The 14,163-nt window shown below is 38.5% G+C and overlaps 1 protein-coding gene across 2 annotated transcripts in view; it reads left to right on the top strand.

Annotated features, from left to right (window-relative positions):
- wdr44 (WD repeat domain 44) overlaps positions 1-14,163 on the top strand; it is a 29,904-nt gene that overhangs the window by 14,230 nt on the left and 1,511 nt on the right. For both annotated transcript variants that reach the window (XM_056237870.1, XM_056237868.1), the window contains 11 exons: positions 6,058-6,194; positions 7,458-7,541; positions 8,194-8,452; positions 8,562-8,700; positions 9,654-9,718; positions 9,823-9,939; positions 10,084-10,206; positions 12,467-12,658; positions 12,809-12,910; positions 13,073-13,188; positions 13,298-13,425. In XM_056237870.1, the coding sequence (XP_056093845.1) occupies positions 6,058-6,194; positions 7,458-7,541; positions 8,194-8,452; positions 8,562-8,700; positions 9,654-9,718; positions 9,823-9,939; positions 10,084-10,206; positions 12,467-12,658; positions 12,809-12,910; positions 13,073-13,188; positions 13,298-13,425 (1,462 nt within the window). The remainder of the gene's footprint in view (positions 1-6,057; positions 6,195-7,457; positions 7,542-8,193; positions 8,453-8,561; positions 8,701-9,653; positions 9,719-9,822; positions 9,940-10,083; positions 10,207-12,466; positions 12,659-12,808; positions 12,911-13,072; positions 13,189-13,297; positions 13,426-14,163) is intronic.

Below are 14,163 nucleotides of genomic sequence, written 5' to 3'. Positions count from 1 at the left end.
TTTATGGGTTCGATATTTCATTTGCACACGTGGGCGGCGCTGAAACGCCCCTTTCATCTGATTGGTCAAACCGCTCCGCCTTCAGTACAAGCTTTTCTTTCTGTCGGGCAGAATAAGAGTATTAATAAATGCACTTTAATAAAACAATGTCTGAAACCACCACTCACTGTTAACTACGCACAATATTTGAAGCAGAGATATTGCTGGTCACGTAACTCGTGCTGCTGCGACTTGCAAGCGACCCCAGTAATGTGAGCCACAGTAGACCTACACTCACCGGCCACTTTATTAGGTACACCTGTCCAACTGCTCGTTAACACTTAATTTCTAAGCAGCCAATCACATGGCGGCAACTCAGTGCATTTAGGCATGTAGACATGGTCAAGACAATCTCCTGCAGTTCAAACCGAGCATCAGTATGGGGAAGAAAGTTGATTTGAGTGACTTTGAACGTGGCATGATTGTTGGTGCCAGAAGGGCTGGTCTGAGTATTTCAGAAACTGCTAATCTACTGGGATTTTCACGCACAACCATCTCTAGGGTTTACAGAGAATGGTCCGAAAAAGAAAAAACATCCAGTGAGCGGCAGTTCTGTGGGCGGAAATGCCTTGTTGATGCCAGAGGTCAGAGGAGAATGGCCAGACTGGTTCGAGCTGATAGAAGGGCAACAGTGACTGAAATAACCACTCGTTACAACCGAGGTATGCAGCAAAGCATTTGTGAAGCCACAACACGCACAACCTTGAGGCGGATGGGCTACAACAGCAGAAGACTCCACCGGGTACCACTCATCTCCACTACAAATAGGAAAAAGAGGCTACAATTTGCAAGAGCTCACCAAAATTGAACAGTTGAAGACTGGAAAAATGTTGCCTGGTCTGATGAGTCTCGATTTCTGTTGAGACATTCAGATGTTAGAGTCAGAATTTGGCGTAAACAGAATGAGAACATGGAACCATCATGCCTTGTTACCACTGTGCAGGCTGGTGGTGGTGGTGTAATGGTGTGGGGGATGTTTTCCTGGCACACTTTAGGCCCCTTAGTGCCAATTGGGCATCGTTTAAATGCCACGGCCTACCTGAGCATTGTTTCTGACCATGTCCATCCCTTTATGGCCACCATGTACCCATCCTCTGATGGCTACTTCCACCATGTCACAAAGCTCTAATCATTTCAAATTGGTTTCTTGAACATGACAATGAGTTCACTGTACTAAAATGGCCTCCACAGTCACCAGATCTCAACCCAATAGAGCATCTTTGGGATGTGGTGGAACGGGAGATTCGCATCATGGATGTGCAGCCGACAAATCTGCGGCAACTGTGTGATGCCATCATGTCAATATGGACCAAACTCCCTGAGGAATGCTTCCAGCACCTTGTTGAATCTATGCCACGAAGAATTGAGGCAGTTCTGAAGGCAAAAGGGGGTCCAACCCGTTACTAGCATGGGGTACCTAATAAAGTGGCCGGTGAGTGTATATGACAGATTACTTTAGCATGATGTATTTCCCATTGATAAATACAGTGCAAATAGTTCCGTCTCTTTGGATAAAAGGGAAAAGGGAAAAAAAATAATCAATAACTGAACTGTACCATGATAAAATATGTCCGTAACATTAGATGTCCGTAGATGACCTACCCATAACGGTTACATTAGAGTTAGGGGATAACACAGTTTGTACAGTATAAAAATCATGATGTCTAAAGTTCCCATAAAACATGAAAACCCAATGGGAATATATCCTTGTTGTTGTGTAAAACATCCGTTCATAATCTGTGATTACACAATTCCAATACGAATAGCACCGGGAGGCATCTGGAATAACTGTGCAATGATCAATCCGCATTTTTACGTAAACCAGCTAATTTTACAGTAGGCTATGTCCTTCTCGTATAACACACAAATGGGCTTCCTTTGTGAAATATAGCAGACCACCTTTTTTTAAACTGTTATTTAAGATATATTTGTGCATAAATGTTTGCATTCAAGTTTTTCATATAGTCAGTCCGATAGATAGATAGATAGATAGATAGATAGATAGATAGATAGATAGATAGATAGATAGATAGATAGATAGATAGATAGATAGATAGATAGATAGATAGAACCTTTGTAAGATATTGTAAGATATGCGCTCGTCTTCACAAAAACTGCATGCAGGGTTTTTAAACATCTCGTGTGGAGAAAATATAGTTTATTCTGGGCAGTATGGCAAGCCATGGCAAAAAGCAGGCTAACTTGTAGGCTATAGCCTTGAAAGGAAAACACATTTGCCGAGTTAAAACAGAGTTTTTGTTGTTGAATCATATTTTTTCTAGTACATCTTAAAATATAGAGCTCATGACAAATAAAAGTTCCAGATGGACTAATATTAAATGCAAAAACTAACAATATCTTAAAAGAAACTATAGAGTGGCAAACTTTGAAGTAGGGTTCAAGTTTTAATTACAGCTTGAAATGTAAAGCTTGTTCTCATACACAGATATGGCCTATTTATGAATGAAATTCATGCTTTTATTTGTCATTTCAACTGATGCAAACAGGAAAAGAGTAGAAAGACGTATTATCCTGTCGCCCCCTCTAGTGGACAGCATTAAGTATTACGCCCATTGCTCAGATAACGCAAGTCAATGTATTTTTTTGGGAAAGTAAGTCTGACCAGTTAGAAAAAGATATAAGCGAGTCAGACCAGTCTGAAGGTCTGAGCTGAGTTTGGTGAAGCATTAAAGTTCTAGGCGGAGTCAATTTCTCATAATAATAATAATAACGTTTAAATATATGCTTTCTCAAGCCAACATAATAAACAGAACTCAGAGAAACATCGACCAATTCAGTATGTAATAAAATTGTATTAGTTTTATAATAAAACTAATAACATTTTAAAGGTATGCCGTGCTCTTCAACTGTCATGATTTTAATTAATCCCAAACCCTGCTAATTTTGAAAGTAGCCGTTCTGTACGTTCACTGATTCTAGCTTCTCTCTTTTCTGTCTCTTTCTTTTCATGTGAACCGAGTAGGCTATAGCCTATGCTTACATTTATAAATATAAACTTTATTTCTATTCAATTTTCAAAATTATTTAGGCATATACTGTGCATGTCACACACACACCTTTTGATGTAAATAAAATACGAGAGTGGTAAATGTTATGAACATATTATCATGTTACAGTCCAGCCTATTATTGATTTTTATTTCCACTTCCCTTTTATCCAAAGAGACGGAACTATTTGCACTGTATTTATCAATGGGAAATGCTAAAATAATCTGTCATAGGTCTACTGTGGCTCACATTACTGGGGTCGCAGAGCCCCCATTACCAGCAACATTTCTGCTTCAAATATTGTGCGTAGTTAACAGTGAGTGGTGGTTTCAGACATTGTTTTATTAAAGTGCATTTATAAATACTCTTATTCTGCCCGACAGAAAGAAAAGCTTGTACTGAAGGCGGAGCGGTTTGACCAATCAGATGAAAGGGGCGTTTCAGCGCCGCCCACGTGTGCAAATGAAATATCGAACCCATAAACCGATTTGTAAACCACAAACGAAAAATGAAAAATCGAGCCAAAATCTAATTTTTCGTTTTTTAAACTAAACAAAAAAACGAATAAACGAGCTGGATTTCATTTCTCGTTATTCCATTCCAAACAGGAAATCAAATGACCAAAAGATACACGGACCCATATAGTATACCATTCTATTCAATTCAATAAAATATTATTCCTGTTAATAGAAATCTGATGTAAACTGAGAATATATAAATATTTCTCCAAATCTGCACACTTTTGAGCTAAAAGCCGTGAGTGACGTTGTTTTGTGAATCGCTGTCATGACGACAGCACAGGAGTTTTTTATGAATGGGAACGCGATGGGGAAAAGAAACGCTTCAGTGCGCCGACGCACTGGTTATGACACTGCACCTGCGCGAATCCACGAACTAATTGAAGTTCAGAGACTACTTGGGTGGCCCACTATGCCGCACTGGCGCTTTATACATGGAACTTGGACAGGGCCAGGGCACACAGGCCACTGTGGCCGTACGATGATTTTTTTTTCACGGGGCATGAAGGCCAAAGTGTAGGGCAACGGCGGCCATGGCCGTGTGGCCGCGGTATAATTCCCACCCTGGCGTACACCAAAAGACATTGAAAAGATTTAGAAAAGACTTTATAAGATTATCAGCTCACATCTAAAGACTTTGGGTTCACAGTTTTTAGTCTCAGACTAAAGATTTTACAAACACTGAATCTTGTAGTGACACTATTTACAGGACTACAACTAGATTATTTTAGCTTTTTATTCCCACCAAATTCCTCCCATCATGCTCAGCAGTGATTTAACAAAAATGGAGGAGAAGCAGCTACAGTTAGCTACTGTATCACATTATGTTGTATGATCCAAAATATGTCCGAAGGTAGGCCTACAGTGGTGGTGGTATATAAGATAAGATAGACCTGACATTCCCACAATGGGGAATTTCTCAGTGTTGCAGCAGCACAGTGGATATACACCCCTAGACACATATAGTAAATATGTTTACTTTCAGCCTTTAAATCATTTTTCACAAAAAAAAAAAGACAAGTTTTTTTAAAAAGACAAACCTCAACAAAAAAATATATATATAATAATAATAATGTAAACAATGTATACAATAAATAAACAGTGCAGTGATGGCTGCTCAGTGCAGTGATGGTGTTCTGCAGGGGGTGGGAGTCACTGTCCAAATTATGTGATTATCATCATTAAATAATAATAAAAATAATAATAAATTATCATTATTATTAAATTATATAAAGGCAACCATACAGTCATGTGAAAAAAATAGGACACCATGAAAGCCTGTCTATTTTTAAACATACGGACATAATAACAATTTTAACAATACTGAAGGACCCAGTGATTTAACTAAACTATTTAAAAATAAGGAAGGTCTTTTTAAGACTCTCTGTGAAATGTAATTTTAAAAGAATGCAATTTTTGAGGAGGAATAAATTAGGACACCCCCCATATATTTCCCCCACACTGCTTATGAGTGTGGAAAAGGATTTAAAAAGATGCATATTTCAAAGGACTTTGACATCAGCCATTCCACCATTTTATCTCACTGAATTAATTTCAACAAAGGGGGGTTTCACTAGTTATTAGGGGTCCTAATTTTTTCCTCCATTAAAATAGGCATTTTTATGCATATTTTTTGTTTGATGAGTAAAAAAATGTTAATTTATATTGTTTAATTACAATAAATCACTTTCTTTTCCAGGAATGAAAAAAAAATCTAATTAGACGTTGTTATGTGAACATTTCTTAATAAAGAGTTGACTATTTAATGTGATGACAAGCTCGACAAGGCGCTCCTCTTTATCCACGGTACATTTTCGCCTACTTGGCGCTCGTTGTGTTTCCACGTCCGTCGATATGTTTCTTTGTTGTGACTGATGGCTTCCTGTTTCCGGTTTTCTGAGAGCGATTTTATTGGTTGTTAATTGTTTTACGTCAGTAGGACTACGCTAGGACTTGCGATAATATCAAACATGTTTGATATGAAAGACTAGAGAAAGACTGGCATAAATCGGGTCGCCGACGGCAGATTATTACCTCACATTTAACGATCGAGATGACGGGAGCGCGCCGAGATTCCAGTAAGATTCCTAAATACTGCCGGTCTTTAGTCTGGGACTGTGAAAATTCTTTTGTGTACGCCCGGCATAACTCAACACGAGAGATTTTCTTCACACACAGTGTGAGTTGCAGTCGGTCATGTTATACCGCACCCTTTTGATTGACAGGATATAATCGGCACTGATCATCGGCTGTTTTTAAACATCTCTTGTGCCAGCAGTTGTTACTGATTATCTGAAAAGTAGTTAAGTTGATTAGCAATATTAGGAGGATGACCGATAGTTCATTCATTCATTCATTCAGGCTTTTCATTCAATAGGCTTTTGACTGATTGTTTTATGTGGCCTCCTGCAGTTTTCTTTGTGCTGCTATGAATCACTTATAGTATAATGATTATTACTCAAGGCAGTAATCCGTGTGTTTTTGTTGTACAGGAGATTCTTGCAAGTGTAATGATCAAGAATCTGGACACTGGTGAGGAGATCCCTTTGATCCAGGCAGAAGAGAAACTCCCCACTGGAATCAACCCACTCACACTGCACATCATGAGGAGAACCAAGGAGTATATCTCGTAAGAGAACTGCTTTTTCCATTACGCACCAGCAATGCTTCACTTCAACCTGAAACATAGAAACACAAGGTATCTGATAGGGCTCTTTGAAAAATGTGATGAATTTCCAAGATGTCATGAGGCCTGAGATGTCCTACTGTACTATATAATCCACAATCCATCACAGAGTTGTGGAACTCTTCTGAGCTGATTTTACATTTCATGTGTGATATCAAGGATCATTTTCCTTATATGACACTCTGCTTGTGCTGATGCGATGGGGCCCTTAGGCAACAGGATTGAATCCTACCAGTAATCCGATTCGCCACACTTTCATCTGCCCTCGTTTTATCAGTCGGAATGAAACCTACAGACTGTTTTTCCTCTTTTGAAGGAAGAAAGCATGTAATCCCTTCTCCTCTCCCGCTCTCTTCTGATTTGAAACCCCTCAAACATAAGTCGAACATTTTGGCAGGAAGTACTTCATAATGCTGAGCTGATAACAGTTTTGTAGTTTCTGCTAGTGTGGTTAATCTAAAACAGTTGGGTTGCTGGATCTGGTCCTGGATCAGTGTTTCTCATTTCTCATTTTACATCAGGATTAAACGCAACCTAATTTTGAAAGGGGTTTAAAGAAAACTCCTGTCTTAAAGCCAGCAGCTCTGTACGCTGTTGTGAACTTTTTCTTCTAAAGTGTAGGAAACTCAGAAGGAAAGACCAGGAGACTTGGTTGTATCTTCAGCAAGATGCTTTATTGAGAACACGATCTGTTGGTAGCTGCAGTCCTCATCAAGTCAAGTCTAACTAAGGGAACTTTACATTGCAGTTGATATACCTTTTTAAGGGGGAGGGGTTACATAGAGGTGGAGACACTCTGAAACAGAGCATGTACATGAGAGACACGAGAACCGAATGGGCAGAGCTTCCCGCACTGAGACAGGAACCCCAAGACAAATGGTCTCAGTAATAAAGTAGCAGGTGTTTAAACTTGCTCAGCATGAGTCTCACCTGGTGAGACACGAGAAAAGGAAAGGCATGGCCTTCTCGTACTGAGACGGGAACTTACAAACACAAGGTGATGGTATCAATTTAACTTGCAATAGAAATATCAGGACAGGTTTGTGACATTTACCTTATTTAAAAAAATTCACACTATGTATGTACTATAGTATGTATGGTATGGGAATATGGTATAGTATGGGAAATCTAAATTAAACCTTTGAATAAATTTGTAACCCTACAACGCTTTAGGGTGGGATCTCTCATGTTCTTTTTTCTTGGCAGTAATGATGCAGCACAGTCGGATGATGATGATAAGTCCCAGCCTGCCCTTACAGACACAGATGGAGGGAAACTGAAACAGAGAACGTAAGAGAGATGTTTATTTATAACTGTAAAAAATTCATAATTTGAGAAAGTGCTGAAAGTGCTCATCAAAGCTGTTTTTCTATTTTAATATATTTTAACATGTAATTTATCCCTTTTGATGGCAAAGCTGTATTTTCAGCATTATTACTCCAGTCTTCACATGATCCTTCAGAAATCATTCTAATTTGCTGATTTGCTCCTCAAGAAAAATTACTTAACATTTTTGTTGAAACAGTGATACTTTTTTTGGATTCTTAGATGCATAGAAAGTTCAAAAGAACAACATTTATTTGAAATAAAAGTTTACTCTACTGCTAAATCATCTAAATCATTCTATGCTGATTTAGTTTTGTTGAAACAGTTGTGCTGCTTAATATTTCTGTGGAAACCGGAATACACTTTTGATGAATAGAAAGTTCAAAAGAACAGCATTTATTTGAGATTGGAATCTTTTGTAACTTTATAATTGTCTTTACTGTAAATTTTGATCAATTTAATGCATTCTTGCTGAATAAATGCTGTAATTTCTTTATAAATTACTGACCCCAAACTTTTTATCTGATTATAATTACATTACCATTCAAATAAATATAGCTAGAGTGTCCAGTGAGAATGATTTTAGACACCAGTTTGTTCTTCGTCCTTCACTCAGTACACAGCTGAAGAAGTTTCTGGGCAAATCGGTGAAGAGAGCGAAGCACTTGGCGGAAGAATATGGAGAGAAAGCTGTGAATAAAGTCAAGAGTGTTCGAGATGAAGTATTCCACACGGACCAGGACGACCCATCATCCAGTGATGACGAGGGGATGCCGTACACCCGACCGGTCAAGTTTAAAGCAGCTCACAGCTTCAAAGGGCCCTTTGACTTTGACCAAATCAAAGTAGTGCAGGACCTGAGTGGAGAACACATGGTGAGGAGAGCGTGTGCAACCTTTAATGTGAACTTTAACCTATTTTGTGATTTGTGATGTAGTTAGTTAATTATTTAGTGATTTGACCACTCCCCTCTTCCTCTCTCAGGGTGCCGTCTGGACAATGAAATTCTCTCATTGTGGGCGGCTGTTGGCTACAGCAGGGCAGGATAATGTGGTTCGGATATGGGTCCTAAAAAATGCCTATGACTATTTCAACAACATGAGAATAAAATACAACACAGATGGTAAACATGCACACGTGCACAATATTGTATATGAAGACTACTATATAAAGATTTGTTATTGTATTCAAAACATGCTGTACCTTTCCTATAATTTAGAATGTGGCCCCAAACAGTATTTAGACACATTCTGGTTGTCAGATGTGCTGAAATGACCTGTTTCGAATGAAATGTATTATCAGTGCTTAGACAACAAACTACATGAAATTAATCTTGATGTTGGGAAAAAACATATTCCATTTTAATGATCGCTGGGATCAAGTCATTTACACACAATGCCGCATGGGACACTCAAGACTCGCATATAATTTTTTACTATCAGGAGAAAATTCACCAAAGTGATCATCTTATCAGAATCTACTGTCCATTAAACATATTTTTCTGGACTCTAATACTTCTACGCTTTTGAGAAACTTGTTTTATTTTGTTGATACTTTTGAAAAGGTTTTTAGATTTTAGATTTAGGTTTAAGTTAAATATATATATATATATTAAACATCTTATTTAGTTTTATTTTTGAATAACTAAACCCGCCATGCTCTCGCCATGAACATAGCCATGGAAGCTGGAATGGCGTTAAAGAGAGAAAAAAAGTATGAAATGTATTACTAGAGCTAAAATTATATTAGTAAGTAGTTTAGCCCAAGGTTAAACTTAATCTTTGTCTAGGAAGTAAACACTTCATCTGACTGTGACTGATTTGGTGCGCTCTACGTAGGCAGCAACTTGCCGCGGAAGTAGCACTCTGCATGGGAGGGGATACACAAGAGATTTCAGAAGAGTTTGGTTTTGGCATGTTGCTCAGCTAATGGCACAATTCTCTAATAATTATAAATATACATGGCACACGCACACAATTATTGTGTTAAATAACTGTAATTACATTGGGGGTTTTTACTATTTTTTGGGTTTTCCTTTTTTAAAAAGAGTCTCTGGTCTCTCTCTTTCTCTCTCAGGACGTGTGTCGCCGTCTCCCTCTCAGGAGAGTCTGTGTTCCTCTAAATCAGATACTGAAGGAGGGGTAAGGCATTTTTTCAGGTTTCTAAGAATTTTTCAGGTTTTGGAGTTCATATTGATTAATGACTATTTACAGCTCTAAAATGTCTCTTGCTTTCGGTTGCTCAGTTTGGTGCTGCAGTGGAAGATGCAGACACTGAGGACAGAAATCTGCCATTCCGGCAAGTTCCGTTCTGCAAGTACAAGGGTCATACGGCTGACCTGCTGGATCTGTCCTGGTCGAAGGTGAGAGGTTATGGTCATCAGTGCTCAACTGAACGAAAACTGTATGAAAACACTAAAAAAGAATTGAGCGTGGAAAACGTTTTGAAATTCTCAATTTAATGAATCGCAATCTGACATACTGTAATGGTTTTCTTTTCTGAATAGAACTACTTCCTGCTGTCATCATCAATGGATAAGACGGTTCGTTTGTGGCACATCTCCAGGAGAGAGTGTCTCTGCTGTTTTCAGCATATAGACTTCGTTACAGCCATTGCATTTCATCCCAGGGTGAGTCTGCTGTGTGTGTACTCATAGTTCGAATTACGGGGGGTATTGGGGGGTCCGACCCCCCTAGATGAGACTTGGACCCCCCCCCAAAAGGGATGAAAATAATAGTTTGGGGGGTACTGAAAGAAAATGCAATAAGTAGTAATTGTGTAGGCTACACAAATTCGTGTTCACTTCAGTCTTGTTAAAATCATATTCAGCGCGTTCTTCATCTTCAATTCGCAGCGGCGCCGAGCCAAGCGCACATCAGAAACAGAGGATCTCATTGGTCTGTCACTGCTTGTCAATGTCAGAATATTTGAGATGACCAATCAAATCAAAGTAGGCGGGCTTAATGTTCACAGACGCTGCTGTGCGTGAATTTTAGCAGAGCGACTCGACGCTTCAGTTTACGGTCAAGTGCGAGTTAAGATGTAGGCCTAAGTAGCTAAACTAAACATTTTATAATTGACCGTTTTTTAGGTCATAAATGTTAAACGAATGACAAAAATAATCAGGCAAACTAATAAACTTTTGTCTAATTTCACCATTTTGAACTGAAAATTGGCATATGTACCGTGACTCATGTAATGTAGCCTAGTAATTAGTTTACTGTGATTGTGAGGGGCCAGGACACATTAACAAAGCCGTTTACATCATGTTAGGCACAAGATTAATAATGAATTTGTGCATATTGAGAATTGATATAATAAAAAAGTTGTAGCCTTCAGTAAATTAAAAAATCTCAGCTTTAGGAGGGGAAGAGACAGGGCAAGATGAGCAGACTGAGAGAAAAAGAAAGGGTGATGGAGAGAGCAGGTATTGACAGATAATCTACTTTCCGGTAACATGGTTTTAAAGCTATTTCTTATCATTTTTTTTTTTTTTTGCCTTCAAACGTCTTGAAATACACATATCAGAGAAATAAAAAAATTGAACCCCCAAATGGAGAGTGACGTCACCAGTCGAAATAGCTGTACCCCCCGAAGCTCACGGTATAACTCGAACACTGTGTGTACTCACTACTCTTTAAATTTTGGGTTGTTAAGATGTTTGTGAAATAAATTTCTTACGCCCACCAGACTGCATTTAAATAAAGAAAAAATAGAAATATTGTGAAATATTATTACAAAAGGTATTTTAAAATGTAATTTATTCCTGTGATGCAATGCTGCATTTTCAGTATTGTTACTCTAAGTCTTCAGTGTCATGATTATTCAGAAATCATTATAATATGTCTAACCCTACGTTCACACAGCCGCCGGCGAGAGCGGCAAAATTGATGCTCTGACGTAGATCAAATGCGTTATCTTTTTTAAAACTGTATTTAAAGGGGCCGCAAAGCAAACAAGCATGTCGATCGTTATTTTTGCAGAAAATTGATCGATGGAAAGAACTTAACAATTATAGTGACATGTTTGCTAATGAAATAAACAAATGAAAAGCCATTTGTGTGGTGTGGCTTTTGTGTTCATGGTTAAGTGCTATTATAATTTGCATTCCCGCTGAAAAACAAGCGTTCTAGCACGAAAATCTTGCCTATAAATAGTGTTGCGCGCCTTCTTATCAAATTCAAATGATCAGCCTCCTCTATTTTGCTTGGGAACTAAAGTTTACAGGACTGCGTTCTCTGGAATTCTCTCAAACAGAGCACTTCTACATTCCGATTGGTTGCTGCCGAACCGCGTCATAGCTCATTACCATAAAGTTGACCTGACTTCAACTCTCCTCGCCGCTCTCGCCGTCCAAGACGCGCCGCGCCGCCCTCGCCGGAGCTCGAACGCACAGTTATTATTATCAATGTTGAAAACAGTTGTGCTGCTTAAAATATATCTGTAAAATGTGATAAATTTTTTCAGGATTCTATCATGAATATAAAGTTCAAAAGAACAGCATTTATTTGAAATAGAATTTCTTTGTAACAAAGTCTTTACTGTCAATTTTGTTTCACTTTTTAAACAAATCTATTAATAAAAAAAAACCTCACTGACCCCAAACTAATGCCATTAAAAAAGCATTTTTTTGAAATAAAATAAACTAGCTGAATAAAAAAACCTGAAACTTATTTTATTTCAGATAGTTGCCAAGTCAACAATTCATTAATTCACCCTAGCCTAACTAGCCCTTTAAGTAAAATACTAAAACTAAATAAATTAAAAACTAAAGGTTAATAAAAACTATATAGACATTTTAAAAAAGACAACAATTAAGAAAAGAAAAAAAACTTTTTTTATGTGCTACTAAAATAACACTGGTTTTAATGCCTGTATTTTTCTCTCAGGATGACAGGTATTTTTTGAGCGGTTCTTTGGATGGAAAGTTGCGGTTATGGAATATTCCAGATAAGAAAGTGGCACTGTGGAATGAGGTAGACGGACAGACGCGTCTGATAACAGCAGCTAACTTCTGCCAGAATGGAAAATATGCGGTTATCGGCACCTACGACGGGCGCTGCATTTTCTATGACACAGAGGTGAGTTTTTGTTCTTGTGAGCTTTAAGATGGGAACAATGATTTTCACTTAAAATGGATGAACACCATGCACACTGCATTGATTTATAAATCAAACTATAACTAGTGGATTATAAATCACTCATTTCTTCTTTCATCATGTTCGGCTCAGCGCCTTAAGTATCACACCCAAATCCATGTTCGCTCCACGAGAGGCAGGAATCGCGTGGGCCGCAAAATCACCGGTATTGAGCCGCTGCCAGGAGAGAACAAGGCAAGACACAGATGTGTTCATGAAAGAGGAAAGACTGAAAATAGAAAAAGACTGCAGTTAGATCTGAAACTTTACTTCAGTATAACATTTGTCATTCCTACCAAGGTGACGTTCCTTCCATCATTCAGTCTCAGTTAATGCCAATCTCCTTTTCCTCTGCAGATCTTGGTGACGTCAAACGACTCTCGCATTCGCCTGTATGACCTCAGAGATTTGTCTCTGTCTATGAAGTACAAAGGCTATGTGAACAGCAGCAGTCAGATCAAAGCCAGCTTCAGGTGAGAGAAGCAACCCTGAAAGACTACCTCCCCGATATGCCCATCTCTGATCTTACACTTCTACTGAAAGTTCTGAGTGAATCTCAAGGATGTCCTCTTGTTCTTGTAGTCACGACTACTCTTTCATTGTGAGCGGCTCGGAGGACAAGTATGTGTACATCTGGAGCACATACCACGACCTGAGCAAGTTCACCTCTGTCCGGAGAGACCGCAATGACTTCTGGGAAGGGATCAAAGGTAATCTGATGGAATCATATTATGAATCATGTACTGAGAGCAGCAGTTACACAGATATCTGGCAGTCTGTCGAATAATAGTGAATTTCTGGAATGCTGGACTGACTGAAGGTTACACAGCCGCCGCGTTCAGAACTAATATGAATGATCGTTAGGGCTGCATGATTAATGGAAATACAACCCAAAAATGTGATAAGGCTTAGTGTGATTATCAAATCACAAAGATTGCAATTCAATTCAATTAATATATGCACGTGTTTTACATGCGAGCAGCTCATGATCCAGTGTTTTCAGTCTCTTTGCGACTCAGTTTGCAGTAAATGCTGCTCCACCTGAACTCATCTCTGCATTTGCTCAGTGTTGGGTCTCTTATAACGTGCATTTGAGAATGCAACACATACCAACCATCTTCCCAAACTTGAAATAAACACCTATAAACCTGCTGTTGTCAACAAAAGAGAAGCTTTAAAGGGATAGTTCACCCAAAAATGAAAATGCTGTCATCATTTACTTACCTCAAGTTGTTCCAAACCTGTATGAATTTCTTTCTTCTGCTGAACACGAAAGAAGATATTTTGAAGAATGTAACTAAACAGTTGATGACCCATTGACTGCCATAATATGAAGGGAAAAAAAACCCGATTGAAGTAAACGGGGCTCATCAACAGAAATTCAAATTCAACAACTTGAGGGCGAGTAAAGGATGACAGAATTTTCATCTTGAGGTGAACTATCCCTT

The sequence above is a fragment of the Rhinichthys klamathensis genome, unplaced genomic scaffold (assembly GCF_029890125.1).
Source record: "Rhinichthys klamathensis goyatoka isolate OS25496 unplaced genomic scaffold, OSU_Roscu_1.1 h1tg000501l_1, whole genome shotgun sequence".
In the NCBI taxonomy this organism is placed as follows: domain Eukaryota; kingdom Metazoa; phylum Chordata; class Actinopteri; order Cypriniformes; family Leuciscidae; genus Rhinichthys; species Rhinichthys klamathensis.
The sequence above is the reverse complement of the archived record's forward strand: the minus strand, read 5'-3'. Positions and strand labels throughout refer to the sequence as shown.